Source organism: Octopus sinensis, unplaced genomic scaffold (genome assembly GCF_006345805.1).
Source record: "Octopus sinensis unplaced genomic scaffold, ASM634580v1 Contig18742, whole genome shotgun sequence".
Lineage (NCBI taxonomy): Eukaryota > Metazoa > Mollusca > Cephalopoda > Octopoda > Octopodidae > Octopus > Octopus sinensis.
In genome coordinates this window covers 10,542-30,530 of record NW_021835991.1, presented here as the reverse complement: position 1 = coordinate 30,530, position 19,989 = coordinate 10,542, and the positions used below count along the sequence as shown (strand labels likewise).

At 32.3% G+C, this 19,989-nt stretch overlaps 1 protein-coding gene across 1 annotated transcript; it reads left to right on the top strand.

Annotated features, from left to right (window-relative positions):
• Positions 1–1,761: 1,761 nt before the first annotated feature.
• On the top strand, positions 1,762–6,699 carry LOC115231584 (H/ACA ribonucleoprotein complex subunit cbf5-like). The gene is given in 9 exon segments (XM_029801573.2): positions 1,762–1,859; positions 4,737–4,902; positions 5,244–5,306; positions 5,337–5,576; positions 5,608–5,709; positions 5,763–6,044; positions 6,076–6,243; positions 6,245–6,484; positions 6,519–6,699. Coding segments are annotated over 9 exon segments (1,488 nt in total). The 3' UTR covers positions 6,648–6,699.
• Positions 6,700–19,989: the final 13,290 nt, after the last annotated feature.

Below are 19,989 nucleotides of genomic sequence, written 5' to 3'. Positions count from 1 at the left end.
CGATAAATTCTTCCTGAATTATACAATTTTCAGAAGGAAGATTTTCAACTGAAATTGAAAATGGGTTATTTAGAAACAATAGTATTTATCAAGAAAATATCTAAAAATTGGGACGCGAATTGAGTGCTTTGGCTTTAAAATAGTTTATCGTTTTTATTATTACATTAATGAAAATTTTCAAATTATCATGTATCGTTTTCATGTATAACTGCTAAAACATATACTCTACCACAATTCTGGATCCCGGGCTTGTACAAAATCAATCCAGAATGTTGTTCAGAATTTTTTTCAATGATAACAAGGACCATACAAATTTCGTATGAGATTTTGGATGCAAAATGGAGGGTGTTCAATGTCATCCCTTAGAATCGATATGCGCACATAAGGCAAATCCTCATAATCTTGAAGTTGGTTTAATATGCCCGCCTTACACAGGCGACCAGAGCGACCTTCATTGTTGACAGCGTGACTTACATAGTTTGACATTAAATAAACAAAAAAAATAATTTATCATAAGCGTCATTTTAATTAAAAGATGGTATCTCCCGAAAGATGTTGTATCAGTATAGTCTCAATCCTTAGGTTACGTGAAAAATGACAGTGAATGCTAAAATCTGGTAAATGTATTACTCCAAAAACCTCTATATACTACATCTAAATCTGAAAATACAAACTTATAGGAAAGGCGAATCAATTTATGATAATTGATGATCGGTATTTTCAATCCCGAATTTATATTTTTATCTAAAGGACGATAATAAACAAAAACACAAATTGATTATCTGCTTGAAAATAAAATGAAGATGAATTCGGTCTATATAGATTATCTGGTGTCCTAAAAGATTTCTGAATTTGAACATAAGCTAATTGGTGATAGGATTGATCTATCAATATGTCCTGTTAAAGTAAAAGGATTTCAAACTTTCCTTGTCAAACAAATCAGGCGGACAGTATTGCCCCTCATTCGTAGACTTAGTCTACAGCTCATCTAAACATTTGATTTTTCAGATATCTATAATGGAAATTAATTAGAAGTTTATTTGGTGCATTAATTGTGATATTAATTTTTAAATTTGATAAAACCATAAATAGCGTGTGCGTAGTTTTTAATGAAAGTAGCAATCCTTCATACAAATGCTTAATACGGCCAGGTTTAATCGAAATATATTTCCATAGCTAATTGACGGAAGTATCGGATATCTCGCCATAAAAACATTTCTCCTTCCACTAAACTCGTCATTACAGTCAATTCTTTACAATGATTGTCGGTTGGTGTTTTAACAATATCGTACCAGATTTTCTTCCTACAAGATGTAAAAGAATGCTCAATTATTCTTATTCCTAAATAAAAAATAAAGTTGTTAAATTCTTCATTTGTATTTTTGCAGAAAATTCAGAATTAGCAAGACAGGAAATTTAAGCTAGAGAAATTCGGAGCCACTGAAAATCTATTTTTCACATCTCTAAATAATTAAATTTTATTAATCAAAAATATAAGTTATTTTTCTGTGGAGAGAATTTCTTTAATGTTCCCATGGAGAATGGAAATTGAAATTTTATGTAAATTTTAAAAGTGAATGTAATGATGGAAATAGCGAATAATACCCGAAATGATCAATCCAGTCCTTCCCTTCTAAGTAGATTATTTATGGTTTGCTCATACGCAAACACCCATTGGAAAGGCAAATAAAAATAGTATTTAAGGTCACGAGAATTATAATTAGAAATGTAGCACATGGTTGCATATCCATTAAGAATTTAATGACGGACTCAGGCACAATTTATCCAAAAAGAGAAAAACCTCTGAGAAGAGAATACAAAGACTTTTTGCCAATTTTTAAAATAATTATAACGTCTTGGTAAACACAAAGGTAGGTTACACTGAGTATTTTAACGAATAATTTGGAGCAGTGTTTGATGTTTGTTTTGATCGTAATTTATTTCCTTTATTCCTGACAATATTGTATTATGTAGTTCCTTTTCGAAAATATCCTCCAAAGTATTAACATAATTATTAATTTCTCGTTTTTGATTTCCAGTCGGTTTTTTAGTATTTTTGCTCCTTTAGTCGCAAACTTATTGGCGATATCATTTAATTTTATAAAGGCGGGCTTGCAGTTCTTAATACATAGTTTTGTGTCTTAAACATATAACTTAATATTATCTAATCACTGTGTAGGTCACTTGAGTCTTCAAACCGTCGGGACTAACTTTTTATAATATTTTTCAACAATTACTTTATCTGCTTCAAGTGTACTTGCTCTATATCTACAATGACCAAATTTTGTTATTGTGGCATTATAATAATGAATAATCAAACAAATTTTATATAAGAAATATTAATTATTCAGGTAATTTTTCTTGCACAAGGCGAATTTCAACGCAGAGTTCTCGAAATTCAAAATAGTAAGATCCAAAAAATAAAAATGTAAGCGGAAGCATCATCCATTCAAAAAATGAACTTACAGGATAAAAATTCTATTCTTATAAAAAAACATTACTCTATTGTCGAAGCTGTTCGATAAAATATAAAAGATGACAACTAGACGTTAAAACTTACATCACATACACATCGCAAAAGAAATAACATTAAGAATTGCCAAAATCGACTCGAATATAATCGCCTGCCTAGTTTTGAATTGTGGGTAAAGCATTTTAGAGACCTTAACCAGCATACAAATCCCGATTGTATTCCCAAAAAACCCAATGAATGCTCCGAATAAGTGTACCTTTCGAAGTGGGTCAAACTAATTGAATTTCCAATGAAACTTAAAAACCTGGAAATTGATTGGAATTAGGATTGCAAAAGCCGATATAAATTCAATAAGGAATAATATATTATTCAATAATTGGGGTTTTTGAAGGATTTCCAGCTTCTGTCGATTATAGATTAATATTATATATGCAATAACCAATGCTATATATTAAATATAATACAAACCGTGAAGAAACGAAATTGTAAAAAATAATGAAAAAAATGAACTTTGTGGCCGATTGTTAGCCATGTCACTGAATATTTGTTCGTTATTTAATGCTACCTGATATAGGGGATGAGATAAGTGAAATTTAGTGGTTTATGATTGTTCCATATTGATAAAAGAAATGAACTTTCCAGTGTAATGTTATCCATGTTACTGAACATTTCTCGTTATTGTATAGTACCTGAAACTGGGGGTGATATCGGCATAGTCTAGTGATCTATTATTGTTCCATATTAAAATTGTCCCAATGACTCCAATTGTACCCCATATTAAATAAGTAATGATGATTATATGAAAATAGCGAATATACATAATTATAATTTATACTATTTATTTCAAATCATTCATATACAAATAAAATAACAAAAAATTAACAGAAAATATTAAAAATTATCAAGTCCAAAAACTTTTTTCATACAAATGAATTGACCCAGATATTTTTAAAATTTAATATGCAAATTTTTTTAATTTATAAAAAGAATCCGGAAAAGTACTAAGACTTTTGAAAATCATATTGTCGGGTTTCTTTAGTATAAATCTTTATCACTCTTAATTTTACCTAATAATTTTTTTTCAGGTTTTTCTGAAAAGTGAATAAACTTTGATACCAATAAATCCTTACATATCAATTCTAAAGTTGCATTATGAACTCAGCTGCGTTAAATTCAAACAGGAATAACTTTAAATTGCTCAGTTTAGCACAAAGAAGATGTTATATAAACGATAGAGATGTATTTTCTTTTCTAAAATCCTAAAACTTATATTTAAGCATTTTCATTGTAAGACCATGTTTGAAAGAATCTCTCATATACCAAAAAGCATTTTTAAAATAAGTTTTACTGACGTTAGACACAATAATGCCAAAAGTTCTTGCCAATGGAACCCTCCAACAAACAAACAAAAAGATCAAAATATAATATGTCAAAAATACTTGTGTAATGTCATTTATATCACACGATTTATCTAAATAATTACATTCGAAGACATCTTAAAAATCATGTCAGCTACAATTTTTGTCGATAAAGGTATATTAATTATCTTAATCACGATTTCTGTCTTAATTTAAAAATCGTGAAATAGTTCTTCACATGTTTTAATAAAACATGACTTGATATATTCACCATCGGTAAATGGGTTTCCCCTTTATCGATCTTGTCACTTATTTAAAAGTTCTTCCACAGCTTTCATTCGTGACAAGGCCAGCCCTAAAGAGCCATAAGGCCAGCTTTTGCCAATAAGAGCTCAACAGTAGACAATTCCCCAGCTAACTGAACGTCAATCTTACATTTTAATTTTTTAATAAATTTAATTAAATAATATTTTTGTAAAACTAAATCAAATAAAATCATGCTTTTAAAATAGGCTACGTGGTGTATTTTAATAATATGAATTGCGACAATGAAATATTATACAAAATAAAACAATCAATCTATCAACTTTTCCAACACTGGAATATATTTCAGGCATAAAAATAAATATATAATCGAAAGACCGCAAAAAATGAAAATGATTGTGACAATAAATTGACTATTTTTATAAATGAAATGACCGATCAACTAATTAAAGGTTTTTTTGACATTTTATAACTTTAAGATCCACTTTCAGAGGATGAAGTCAAAGAAGACATTTTTGACTTCTTTTATGACTCATTGGGCCTTATTATAGAGGAAGACGACATTTCGATTCGTTATGTAAATAATTTTTAAATTTATTTCATTAGGTTGCTCATGTTGTGGTTAATTTGTTTAATTTAAGGACGAATTGGCAACAGCTGAATATTGAACTAAACAAAATTTCTGATTTGTCTTGTGATTTAAATTATGAAAATATTCCAATGGAGATGGAAGAATGTAATAAAAAGATTGAAAATGATCGTGAATTGTATAAACAAGTTGATGAGGAAGAATCCGGTTGGACAACAGTAAACCACAAGAAATCGAGAAATAAATAATATTTATTTCTTTTATAAAATTAAATGTTTTTTAATTTAATATAATAGTTTATTAAGAATAATTATAAAAAATAATAAAATAAATATCTATAACTCGTTTTTTTATATATTAATCATTGATTTTTAAAAATACTTAAGAATATAATTTATTTTTGTATTAAAAATATTATACAATATATATAATATTAATTAATAAATAAAAATATTAAATAAATTATTAAAATAAATTAAGCACGTGAAGTGTTGTATATCACATAATGTACCTGGAGCACGAAAACATGGTATAAAATCTAAAATAAAACCTATTTAAGACAGAAGAACCAAACCTTAAAGGCCAACGTTTAAAATCCAAAAAATGGCCTTTATTACTCAAAGTAATCCCCACTAAATTCAATTTTAAAAAGAACTACGAAAAACTAAATGTACGAACCAATCACTACGTACCTCTTCCATACGGAGTTTCCCCTTTAAACAGACCAATTGATCAATATATAAGGCATTTTAATATATTATACTATAAACATAGATCTGGATTTATTAATTTGGATAAACCAGCAAATCCGTCCTCTCATGAAGTAGTGGCGTGGGTAAAGAGAATTCTCAGAGTGAATAAAACAGGCCATTCTGGCACATTAGACCCAAAGGTTACAAAAAAGACATTTTTAGCCCATTTAGGTCACTGGATGTCTTATTGTGTGTATAGAAAATGCCACAAGATTAGTCAAATCGCAACAAACAGCCGGAAAAGAGTATGTCTGTGTCATGAGCTTACATAAAGCGATAAAAAATATCACGGAAATTCAAAATGTTTTTTTTATTAATATTTTTAGTCACTTTCTTATTTTCGTGGGTCAATTTTTCAAAAACCTCCAGCGATTGCGGCAGTTAAAAGACAGTTGCGAGTTCGAACAATTTTCGAGTCAAAATTATTAGAATTCCACAAGGATAAAAACATTGGTAAATATAATTTTTATTATATAGCACTTTTTTCTGTAAAATGTGAAGCAGGGACATATATCCGTACACTTTGTGAGCATATTGGAGTACATCTTGGAGTAGGGGCAGAAATGACTGAACTAAGAAGAGTCCAATCAGGAAAAATTACCGAATATGTATATTACTAGTCAAAATATTATTTTTAAGGACAATTTAGTGACTCTTCATGACGTCTTGGACGCCCAGTGGTATTACGACAATAAAAATAACGAAACATACCTCAGACATGTGATCAAACCAATGGAAGGCTTACTATTATCCTACAAACGTATTTTTATCAAAGATTCAGCTGTATGTTCAAAAAATGACAAAATAGGTCAATGCTGTGTGCTATGGGGCAATGGTCCTCGCCCCTGGAGTACTGAGATATGATGAAGGAATCACCTTGGATAGTGTGGTTGTAATAGTTACTACGAAAGGAGAAGCGGTTGCCTTGGGGGTAGCCAAAATGGAGTCTGCGGACATTGGGATGTGTAGTCATGGAGTAGTGGCTAAGCTTAAGAGGGTTTTAATGGAAAGAGATACATATCCACGTCGTTGGGGACTTGGTGATGTGGTAGGTCTATTTATGGCGGGAAATTGTGTTTTAGTCTAAATTGAAGAAACATTTGATAGAGAATGGAATGTTGCTTCAATATGGACGTAGAAATGAGACAACCCCACAAGAGTGGATTGACCAGTACGATTTGATGGCTAATTTAGTCAATATCGACAATTGAGGTTTAAATTGAACTTGGCGATACCTTCTCCATGGGAGGTGTCTCCAATGGTGGCCGGGAAGGGGACTAAGAGAAAGAAGCTGATGGAATCTGCTGAATTTGTCCCCATTGTGACCGAGGATGCAGCCAATGTCGAGACTGTGGTTGTAAAAAGGAAGAAGACGGTTAATCAGTCTATGTCTGGTTGTGATGGAAATGTGTTCGAGACGTCTTTTGTAAATAAAGAGAAAAAAAAGTTATTTTATTTGTTATTTTGTAGAAAAAATAGGGATGACATTAATTAGACATGATTTTGTTTTTATTATGATTTTTACAGTTTTTGTTGTATATTTTGTAGTATACAGGTCTAGTAATACTTAAGATGTCAATGGCAGGTCAGTCAAGTCTGAGATAATTGGTTATTTAACTGTTACTGATTTATAAATGTGGTACATTTACAAGTAAAAAGTCGGGTTGACTTACTACGGAGTGAGTTATGTACTATGAACCCAAGCAGGTTTGGTAGTGCAGTGTAGTTCAAAATATTCGAGAATTTTGTTGTAAAAGGCGTAAAACCTGAGTTTGAATTCTAATTCTTCTAATTTTAGATTCCAATATATACTAAATGCAGGAAAAAGTGACCATTTAAAAATAATGCAATTATTAAGGTTTTAATTATCATTCAAAAAATTTCAAAAGCTAACAACTGTTATTTTTATTGATAAACATATTATGCTCAAAATTTTATTCTAAAATCTGTCTTAACGATAATTTTTTGAATATCTATTTCTATTAAAAAAGTTATCACTTAAATATCAAATTTTTCATCATTATTTAAATAAATAAATTCTAATGCCTAAGCACTTATCTGACGCGGAGAAAATTTTAATTGCCGAAGATTTAAGAAATTGACTGTCGCAAAGATTTAATGCAAAAAAATACAAGATTTTGAAATCGGCGGTGCAAAAAATACATTCAAAAATACAAAATAATAAATCCCTGTCTAGAAGAGTAGGCTCTGAAAGACCGATATTTTTAAATATCATGACATCAATGTCACTTCATTACGCTAAGGAAAATTATGCATAAAATTGATAATGATCACAGTATCAAAATATATCAAATACGTTACGATCTGGCGGTCTTATTACTGAAAACTCAATTAAAAAACCACTTTTAAGACGGGTGAACGTTGAAAATAGAAATTCATTTTCGAACAAGTGTTTGGGTATGTCAAATGCCAAACTCAACACAATAATTTTTGAGTGGAAATTTAATTTATATCAGAGTGACGGACACCGATATGTACGCTATTATCCCGGAGAACGTTATAAATCAAATAACATTCTCCTACTGTGAAACACGGTGGTGGGAACATAATGCTACCGTCCAAAGGCGTTGGTAGAATCGTTTTTATCGATGAAAAATAAATGCTGCCTATTATAAACAAATTTTGGCACAAAGCATACAGCCAAGATTGTTTGCGAATGGATACGCGAAAAAATATCAAAACACTTGAATTGCCTTCTCAAAGCTCTAATTTAAATATAATAGAACACATCTTGGCCAACATAAATAATAAATTTCGAGGGTTAGACTACTAAAAAAATCCCAAACCAAAGCCGAAACAACGAATTTGGACAACGAATGGTTTGTGTCTACGCCTTGGGATCGAGATTTGCCAGCCACATCAGTACAGATGCGGAAAAGTCATTAACAGGAGAGGGCTGCACCCCCTCTCTTGTCGCCTCTGTGCCGGCCGAATACCCAGACATGCTGCCTTGAATTATATTGTTGAGCGCGCGCTCAACTTAAAAATGGCCGAAATAATAAGCATCTGGAACTTTATAAATAATATAAAGTTTCCATACCCGTTTAGCAAAAGTATATATGTTTGAAAATGGAAGACATAAAGTTTGTTGAATTTTTTTTAAAAACCATCGTTATCACTAATAAAAAAACAAATAGTCAATTTTGAAATATTTTTCGTGTTTTTTTTAAAAATAGATATTGTTAATTTTACAATTATTTATACAAATACGTAAAACTACAGTGCTGGTAGAAAAAAACCGGTTTTGCAGTTACTAACTTTTTTTGGTTAGTTGTCAACGCAGATTAATGACAGGGAGCCAAATCTTGTTGGAAAGTGAACTGATTTAGTTCCATTTTTGCGCCGAAACAAACAAATTATTCGTTATTACATTTATATATTTAGCGGAATCGAGTGTTCCATCAACAAAACTAAATTGTGCACTCCTTGATAGGAAATACAGCCCCAAACCACAACACTACCTCCACAAAATTTTACTGTCGGCGTTATATGGCTTAATTCATAACATGAACATTTTTTTGATAATAGTATTGCCTTTTTTTAGTATGAAAAATCTGAAAAGATGCTTTATCAGAGAAAATAATAGTTTTCCATGCGTCATTGTTCATCCGAATAAAAATTTTTGACAATTCATATCTTTTTATTATTTAATCAGTCCATTTACTAGTCTCTGTGCATTTTCTAATACTTAGTCAGATATTTTGTTGGGGACGATTCGATTCAGGGGAATAAAGGTCACCCGAGACCGCAGACTTCCGTGTTTTGGAAGCTAAATTGTCTTGTCCTACGATATATGTACTCAACACAACTGTAAACTGTCCACGTTATGTTGTAGTGAAGTTATCTCACTCTTCAGTCTTGTTTTTTAAAATTGATTTCATTTTTGTCATAAATGTTCAGTTTTTGGTCAATTTGGACTATTTCATCCCTCATTTGCTCCAATTGGACATTCTTCTTGTCAATCTCCCTTTCAGTCGGAGTCGAGTCATCCTCCGTGCTCTTCATGTCTTCACTACTCTTCTTCAACCGGGACCGAATGTGGATTGACCTACCAATCATCACTCCCACAATACTCCAGCTCTGTCTGTCTAATCTGAGTCTCCAACACTGACACCCCATGCTTTGCGTCTACCCATTACTATCACCCACTACCAATCAACTGCTGCTGGAGAGTGTTCCTCTTTCCATCCAAGGAAACGGAAATACCAGTGGACAGTGCATTATAGTAGGACTCTGATTCCAATAGTCGCTTAGCCTCCAAATCAGTCTCCTCTTGCAGACTGGCAGTCTTCTTCTCTTGATCTATCTGAATCAACCTTCGTTCTGCTAACGATTTTGTCTCCTAAACATATTGATTACGTAATAACATCGTCTTTCTGTCTGATCAGTTTTTTTAGTTTGTTTTCCTCGGATATAACCTGCTCTTTCTTGGCGTTTTGTTGAGCCATAGTTTAGTTTGCACTAACATTTTCTCGTCCAGTTCTGCTTGCAGTTTCGCTACTCGATTGTCAATTTCGTCCTAAAATTGCCAGCAAAAAAACCAACATTATCATTTCCCGCGCTTTTTCTTGTAATTTCTCTCTCAATTTGACCACATTCCTGCTCAATCTCACCCAACCGGCGTTTATTCTCACTCAACTTTGTTTCAATTTCTGATATCTTTTCTTTATATTCTTCCACTTCGTTCTAAATATGAAAGACCTGTAAATACCTGTGCAGAGGAATACATGAGGGCCACACTGATCATTCTAAAGCTGTCAATCTCTCTCGAAATTTGCTGATATTCCGAATAAAACGACCTTTCCGCGTCCAATTTAGTCAAAAGTGGTCCAATATCTGCTTCTATGACCTAAAAATTCGAAAAAAACACGTAAAACTTTATTAACTTTATTAACGTCGTCTACAATGTCGTCGTACTTCTCGTAGCCTGCTGGACTGTCCTTTTTGTTGTTGTTGTCGAATGTTACACAAACAGAGGCCTTGTTTATTCCAGCGTGGCCGGACTTGTAGACGAGTTCGTGCATGTTGTTGACTCGTACTTGGGAGAGAATGGTGATTCCGAGTAGAAAACAAATGGAATCGAGAATGTTCGACTTTCCACTACCGTTGAGGCCGGTTATAGCATTGAATTGGCTGTCAAAGTCTTTTATCTCGGTACGACGTGGATATGACTTGAAGCCGTCAATTACAATTGACTTAATGTACATACCACAAGTAAAATTAAATTCGTTGTGCGCTATTTATTAATCCGTCTGGGCGTTTGCCGTCACTACGGTCCAATCCGACAGGCTCAAGTTGTGACGGAAAGCCTGCAGCCTTGAGGGCTCTAAACACGACGTCATTTAACGAGGCGTGGCGGGGATATCGACCAGCACTCCTGCGACACGAAAGAGGGTGGAGCCCTTTAGCGTCGACTTTGACTCCACATCGGCATCGGTGGATGCTGCATATGTTGAGGCCAAGCCGAAGGGAGATCCCGATCCTCAGGCAGTCGTCATCCAAAAAGGTTCCTGTTGATGTAGATGGGTAGGCGCCGAGCCATGCACCGCTGTGAGGATGTGCGGCCGAGATTAGGCACGCTAGCCGGTGTTGGTCTAGCTCTGGTTTCATCTTCGAAGACGAGTCGGCGGCCCAGATTTCATCTAAAGAATGACCATATAAGAAAAGTCTGTCAAGAGTACAAAATTGTTCAAATTCATAGACGACCCAACAATCCACAGAGTCAGTGGATAGTTGAAAGATTTAATCAGACAATCACAAGGAGTTTATCAAAATTGATGGGTTCGGATGATAAAAAAGAGTGGATAAAACACATTCAAAAAGCTGTGTTTTGTACAATCAGAGAGTCTAACAAAATTGTCTAACAATTTTGTCAAAGTCACAAATAGTGATGGGTCTATTAAGAAAGTTCATTAAAGGCGACTAAAAAAATTCAAGACGACTTAAATAATGGTTAATTATCATGTATTAATTGTCAATAATTGACCTTAGCTAACTTTCGAAACATACCGTTCCTTCACCCCTGAAGACCTCTTCCCCTTCCCTGGACCGCCTCACTTGTCTCCGCCTATTGGGATTCTGGATCTCTGGGAGCGCCCGATCTTCGCGTCTCGCTACCTGATTGCAGCCGGCTTCCTACATGTTAGTGAAGCCGGGGTAACATAACTAACTAACCTTAGCTAACTTTGATGTAATAGATTATTTTTATCTTTGACAATCATTGATAGATCGCTCTCAGCGCTCGCGACATATTTAAAGGAATAATGACGTTGACGGATATTTGTAATATTTAATATAAAAAATAATATTTAAGCAGATTAATTTAATGCATTCTAAATGAGTTTCCCTTCGTTCAACTTACATCCAGAATACACAATCCAAGTTGAAAGGTTCTTCCTCATTTTTTGGTCAATAATCGGCCTCCCAGGCAATTTATGTCTAATAATTACATTTTGGAATACACATTTAAGAAAGTCATCTTCTGGCCTTTTTATGATCACCCTCGGATTTGTCGAGCTTTTATTTTTAATCTCAAATTGTCTCCTCCGAGCTAAAGTCGTGTTGAAACACAATATTCTGGACTCCAGTAATGTAGCTTGCAAAATAAATGTGGGCGGATTACTTTGCTCAATTTGCCTCTCCAATGCTCATTTTGTGCTTTACTTGTGAATTATATATATCTTTGAAACATCCATTAAAACGAAATAAATATTGCAACCCGAAAATCTCCAGAATTATACTTGGGTGTGTTCTTGTGGTGTCGCTTATGCTATGTGTGCCATAAGTGATTTTTTATCACTCATTTAAAATGCCTATTGGCGGCTATTTGTGTATTTCTACGAAAATTGAGGGATTTGAAAAAATTGAGAAATATTATATGGGAATAGTTCATATATTTATGGTATTACTGATTCCGTTTGTAGTCATCAGTATAAATATTTCTCTTATAATATTTTATAATAAAATTAATTGTATTAACAAATCAAGTCGGTTAACCGTCAGTTTAACCATTCGTCAGTTTAATAAGTTGATGTACCTCCACGTCCAGATCCAATTTTTCGCGTAGTGGTCCCTTCTTTGGAAAATTTTCTTGTCACAAATCCCACGGTTGATCTGAGAATTTTCAGTATTTTAGATATCTCTTCAATTGTTTTTCAAGAAGAGTAATATCCAATCATTACTTCTTTTGTAAAATCAGATAAATGGATTTTTGAATTACGCTTCATTTATACGAGATCAGATCAAAAACAACAAAAATCCAATTTTTTTTGTCCGGCAAATTTTAAATTCTGCTTTAAAATTAAATTCTAAAAGCCAAAAATAATTTTAAAAATTAAAAAAATAATTCTAATTTTACCAAGAATGATTAAATTATAATTTATTTTAAAAAAAAGTCGATTTATTACAAATCCAATTTTTTTGTCAGGCATGTAAGTTCCAATTATCTTTCTACAGACACTCTTACTAGTTAAATGTTTTATTTCATTCCTCAACGTGTTAGAAGATTTTTTTGGATCGCACTCTATAAGATGTAATAGAATTTCAATGTCTGTTTTCTGAAGCTTTTTAAGACGTCCGAACCAGGAATCCTATCACCAGTCCCATATTTTTTGGATCTTTTCTTTAATTTTTGCATTTAACATTTGCTTATAAAACTCAAAATTCAATAACTAAAATATCACTCAATAAAGCAAACCGGTTTTTTATTCACACGCAAAAATTTAAATCTTCAAAATTTTAAACGATTAATGAAACTTTTTATAAATAAAAAAAATTATAAATCTAATCAACTCCAAAGAGTTCAATTCAGTCGGAAAATTGAATGCTATCCGTCAAAAAAAGTTAGTAACTAAAGAAAACCGGTTTTTTTCTACCAGCACTGTATAACAGATTGCATTATTTATACGTAGTCAGTTTTTTCTGCATTAAGTGTATTTTTACTCTATCGGAGACACCATGAAGATTTTAATTGAAACAAATAATAACAATTAAGTCGCATTCCATATGTAAAGACCATTTATTACACTGAATGACTCTTTTTAACATATGATAATTTACATTTAATTTATCAATTTATTTTAGCAAAATTTTTATGGAAAAGATACGTCCTTTCAATCAGAATTGCTCATAACGTTTTCAGTTTGTGATACTTATTGAGACAAAATGAATTATTGAACGTATAAAATATATTTGATGTTTTGATAACACTTTATTAGTGAAAACGTCACAAGAAAGAATATCCGAATTGTCCTAACTGATTTTAATGATAAAAGTGTCGACTATAAACTTTATTTGTACAAACAAAATAATCAAAAAATTGAACCAAAAAAACCGAACTCCAAAAATCATGAAAATGAACATCCAGAACACAAAATCATGCTTATCTAGCTACTGTGATTTTAGGTCCGTGAAGAATCGAAAAAATCTGTCTTCAAACCAGATGAGTAAGAATATTTTAATCAATTTAGTCATCCGGATCACAAAAGCATCAAATGTTGAGAACAAACACTCTAAAAGTTCGAGTTTTCTAATTATCAATTTCTCTTTAACCCATTTATTGTTTTGGTTTTAATATATAAGGGCCAAATTGCTTAAGGGTCAAATTGACAAGAAAGAGTATATTTCCGGGCCGCACAAAAAAGATTTTATTTATTAAAGAAAAAAGGCTTTATTACGTAATAAGAGAATCAATGTGAGACTTGATTTTGTTTGGCGTCTAATATTTTATCAAAGCGAAGAGTGAAGTTCAGATGGAGCAGAGACACATGTCTTCGTTTGGATTGTCTTCTTTTGGATTAGTTAGTTTCCTAATAACATGTTCTCTTTCTGTCTTGATCTTATGTGGCTGGCCCAAGCGAGATGTCAACATTTCGTTTTCATCTTGCGGCAGGGCTTGTTGTTGTTAAGAGTGAGTTCGAATACGATGTACGTTGAATTAAATGTTCACCAGTCAATTGATTTCAATACTTACTTTTTATTCCCGTAAGTTTACTGAAAAGAGGTTCACATGAATACTTTGACTAATGCATTTTTTGAGCATTATCAACCAAGTTCGGATATTTTAATTGTGAATTGAAAAAAATTTTCCTCCATTCAGAGTAAAAAACAAGATTTTATTGAATAATTTTTCTACTTCTTTTAACACATTTTCAAGACATCACAAGCAATATTAATTGAAATTTAATACAAAAAATATTTCATTCAAATCACCAAAAGACCGTGTTTGCCTATGTAAACATCGACAAAGCCTTTGACTCGGAGGACGGAAGTCCACGTCTCGATTCCTGCCAAACGGAGTACCAAAAGAATCCCCCTTATCCCGACCCTTTTCAACCTTTTCCTGAAGATCTCCCGCCCTTCCTCGACAATTTATTTATTAACTCACAAGCTTGCTTAGCAAACCCAGCACAAACAGTCATAGCTAACTAATCGAATGAAAAAATCAAGGAAGAAGGAACTGTCTGTACCAATCATCATTAGCCTCCAAATCTTCAATACAGCTTTCCGGATCCAAAGAGAGGTGGGGAATATCTGGTTCGCCCAGTTTCCATTTGTCAGCCTCCTACCGTCGCTCACCGCACATCATTTGTTTTCGGAAGGGTTTTTTATAATGGAGATTTTTTCATTGGTAATGTTATCATTAGTAATGTGATCATGTGACCTCCCTCGACGATAATGATGTTGTCCTTTCATATGGGGGTGAAATCGTATTGGCCTTATGGGATCAGGACATTTAAAAGGTCTTTGAAAAACTTCAAACTTGGATCGGCTCGACGCATAGCTATACGTCCCTTTTCACATCCGATAAATATTGAGAAGAAAGACGATCGACTTGAAGTTAACAATATGTCCATTCCCTTTTTTACTGAAGAGAAAATCATTAAATGCGAATGTTAATAATTGGTTTAGAAATAAATCTAATATTGACGATATTTTTAGAAGTCACTGTATTGCCAATAAATATGAATTCAAAAATTGAAACAATTTAGGGGTAACCCTGAAATGCAACTGCCGCAGCGAAAGTGGCAAGCCGCCCGGTACGATCTTATGTGGACCGCGCACATAGTATGTAGGGAACGACTTTCTAGTAAGAAAAAATCGTCTCAAGATTTTAGACTAACTATAAAAATCAGAAAATCTATATAGGAGTTCTGCAGGTAAGTGAAACCGATAGACCTGATTTTTTTAGGAATATCGTCATCCGTGATTGTCGACTATATTAACTTGTTCGATCTCCTCTAAACCCTCCCTAGGATCTCAAACTAAGAAATCGTTATTCATCGTCTCAAGATTTTAGACATAAAATGAAAATCAGAATTCAATACTCGAGTTCTTCACGTGTGTGGATCCAATCGACCTGATTTCTACCTCATATGGAGGTCGGTCCCCAAAATCATCAAGCGAGGATGAGGTTCGTAGTTGAGTGACTTTTGATCGGTTTTACCGTGGTCTTGATGTTTTATTAATAATAACTTCTTTTAACACGTTTTCCAGACATCACAAGCAATAACAATTAAAATTTAATATAAAAAAATATTTAATTCAAAAACAATAATTAAAATATGTAAAAATTTTGTTACATCAAAAGTTTATTGTACAAACAGACAGAAAGAAGAAACAGTTAAAATCCGCCTGCATTATGTAAAACATGTATCTCTTTTATAATTTTAAGCGGCCCGCACAAAAATCATGGAGGCCTGCATCCGGCCAGCTGGGTCATGTTGAGAATCCCTGATCTAAATTGTTTCAATTTTTGAATTCATATTTATTGGCAATGCAGTGACTTTTCTAAAAATATGGTCAATGTTAGATTTATTTCTTAACCAATTATTAACATCCTCATTTAATGATTTTTCTTCAGTAAAAATAAGTTTCGGAATTCTGTGAATATTTAATACGTATTTTTACAGTTGAAAGTGTTTTTCAGTGGAAATTTCCAGAAAATTAGATGTTATATAACATTGTTTTGAAAAGACAATAGAGTAGAATATGGGCAAATGTATTAGTCTCGACTAAACATATAAAGGTGAATAGCTATAATTTTTAAGATTTTTTGTTAATTTTTTATACACATTGAAATCTCAATTTTTGAATAATATTTTATTTCTTAATGAATTTTTGTGCACTTTTGGAATTTTAATTCCCGTCAATTTTCAGGTTTTTTTATTTTCATTTAAAATTTTAATAGTTATACAGTGCGACCTCGAATTGGGGAAAACCAAGTAGCGGGGAAACCCTCTTTTTTTGGGGAAAACCTTGCTTTTGGGGGAATATTTTTGCCATCCCTATAAAATACGACAGTGGATTGTGTTGCCATTGAAAAAACCATTGCTCCTAAAAAAGTGTTTAAATTATGAACACATTCCGTTTCACTGTATAAAAACAGAATGTACCAGATCAGTGCAAACACAACAGAACTAAGTAAATATATAAAATGATGAAAATAAATAATTGTATCCAATTCAGTAAGAGCAGAGATGTCAAAAAATCGGAAATAACACGTTTTTTTTATTAAACCGGAAATTCTACATTTAATTTTTCCGTTTTTTTCGACTAATCGGGAGTTCGTTCTGGCCCACTTTTTGGATGACTTTGGTGGGAAGAAGAGCTTCCCCCACATTCATGTAAACTGACGAGTCTGTTTCATTTGAATCCTGATCAACGTAAGACAGATAAAAAAATACTTTGCATGGAAAAAGTAACTCTGTTGAACTGGACATAAATTATGTTAAATTTTTATATTTGACCTTATTTTTAAAAAATTCTTGAATAAAAATAAATTAAATTTAAAGGGAATTTATTCTATTTTGGTCATTATCCTGCTATATTATGTTTATTCGGTACTTCCATTAATATTATCATTTTAGTACTTTCATAAGGATTACATAAAAATTACTATTAAAACCCACGTACGTGGATTTTTCTATGATGTCAAAAGTCTTACATATTCCTACAACCTTTTTGCCTCAAATATTCTGTCCTTCTTTCATACGTGGTTGCCATAAATGTTTTTAGCTTGTTCAATATTTGGTGTAAAAAATATTACTCAGCAGAATAAATGGACAATGTAAACTTTCGAAAACTTTAAAATGATAATTCTTAATTTACTGACTTTATTTTCGACTACGGTTTTGCATTCGTAGTTTTATTTTTGGTAATGAGTAGCTTTGATATAATTTATTGAAATTATATACTGGTTGTCTTAGGCCTGATTTTCCGAGCATTTGTGTACTTAATTACACGAAAATGGCCTGTTCCTGATACTTCTAGGAAATTGTTGGAATAATCTCTTCCTTAATTCTCAATGTGTACTCCAGTTCAAGCTATTGTCATTTTTTAGAAGGTCATTTGCTTGACTGATGCAGGAGTCAATTATCTAATTTTTCTTAATAAAAATGTTCTGTCCAGGTTACAGCCACGAAATAAACTCTCTAATAAACGGGAAAAAAACATTCTGCCGAGTCTTGAAAAAGAAATAGCCAAAAGAATAGCCAAAATCCACTCATATATAATTGCTTCTTTAGTTTTAAATTGTGGGTAAAGCATTGTAAAGACTTTGGCAAGAATAAAAATTCCAATTAAATTCCCAATAAACCCAATGAGTGCTCCAGAGAAGTGTAATTTCTGAAGTGGGTACAGTGCGACCTCGAATTGGGTAAATTTTTCCCCAATTTTGAGGTTTTCCCCCAAAAAAAGGTTTTTCATTAAATTTAGGTCTCGCCTGTTCGATATCTCTCTTAATAATATAACCGAGACGGATAACTACAATTTTTATTTTTTAATAAAAAAATCAGTTAATTTTAATCGAGTGTTTTGTTTTTTTTGCATAAAATTAAAAAGTCTTTTTCTACAAAATGAATTCCCTCAGGGATCTCTCCTATCCTCGGTTGTGGTCGAAATATTAATGTACAATATATCACATCCCCATTACGATGATTGTCCAAACCTCTATTATGTTAAAAACAGGGACAAACATCATGTGGGTCTTTTCCTCCCACGAAACCACTTTTCCGCCCCTAAGATCCTATACACATTAAGATGCCCACCCTGTTTGCACAGAGGTGATTTTCTTTCCGATTTTGACAATATTTTATAGTTCGATAGGAACTCATCTTGCAATCTAGCCTTCGAAGATTCGGCCTGGACTCATACATCCCTACCTCAGCGCTGGGGCGTCCTTGGCATGAGATCCTATTCCGATCTGGCCTTTCCTGCTTTTTTATCAACTCACTCTGGTTTACGTATTCTTTCAGACATCGTTCAAGAAACCTTCCTGAATGGAAATTGTCTGAAGATTATTTTGCTGCTTGTGGCCGGTGGGAAGCTCGGTTTGGCTCGAGGCTGTCCGATTCTGCATCTATCCAGCGTCAGTAGAACAAATTCACATGTCAGTCAATATAAAAAGATTTGATTTCTATCTTCAATAAACACAGACTTTTTTCTTCGGTTTACTCAGAACCTTCTATGAATTAAAAAAATTGTTGGTTATGAGTAGGGCAACATAAGTCAATAAAGTCAACTTCAATCCAGAGTTAGACTTAAGTCTAAAAATAATGATTAAATTAAAATAAAGTCAAAAAAATGTTTATATAAAAAGTTCTTTAGGTCAATTTGGTCAACTTTTTAGATTTTCAGGGCAATTTTTTTAATTAGGTCAATTTTTAAATAAAAATTTAAATAATAGTCGCAGTGACATTTGTCTCTTATTGTAACAAATTTTAAACCAAATTATAGTGTACTTATGCCTAAAAATAAACCTTCGGATTTTAAAAAAGCTAAAAATATTTGTGAAAAATATCCTAAAGAGTTTACTATTACACCAAATGGAATGCTTTTTTGTAAATTATGTGAGTTACATGTGACATGCAAGAAACAATTTTTTGTGAACAAACACAGGGAAACACAGAAACACTCTTCCCGAACAAATAATATATCCACAAATAAAAAACAATTGAATATTGTTCCTCCAAATTATGTCTTCAGAAATTTTGCAACAGACGTAACAGAAGCATTTGTATCCGCAAACATTCCGCTCTATAAATTGAGAAGAAGATTTTAAAGAAGACGTGTGTGGAATAAAAAATTATATTATCAAAAGGATGAATTCCAATGATATCACAAAAATTATGAATTTCGATGATCATTCCATTTCACCTTTAGATTATTCTTTGTTGATTGAATGTCAGCCAACATCGTGCGCAGTAGAACAATCATTTTCGATTCTTAACAAAATCTTAACCAAGGATAGGAATTTTAAAGTGGATAATGTAAAATATTACTTAATTGTAAATAACTCGATAAACGATGAATAAAATTACTTTAAATTTTCATAAACGTAGTTTATATATGAAAATAAAGTAGTATTTTTACGGTCAATTATTCAGTCAATTTTTAAAATTTTAAGGTCAATTACATTGACTTTTTAAGGGCAATTTTTTTTTTTTTTAAGTCAATAAAAATGTTGCTCTAGTTATGAGTTTTTTTTCATAATATCGAGATATGTATTATCCGTTAGTCTATGATTTAATAATA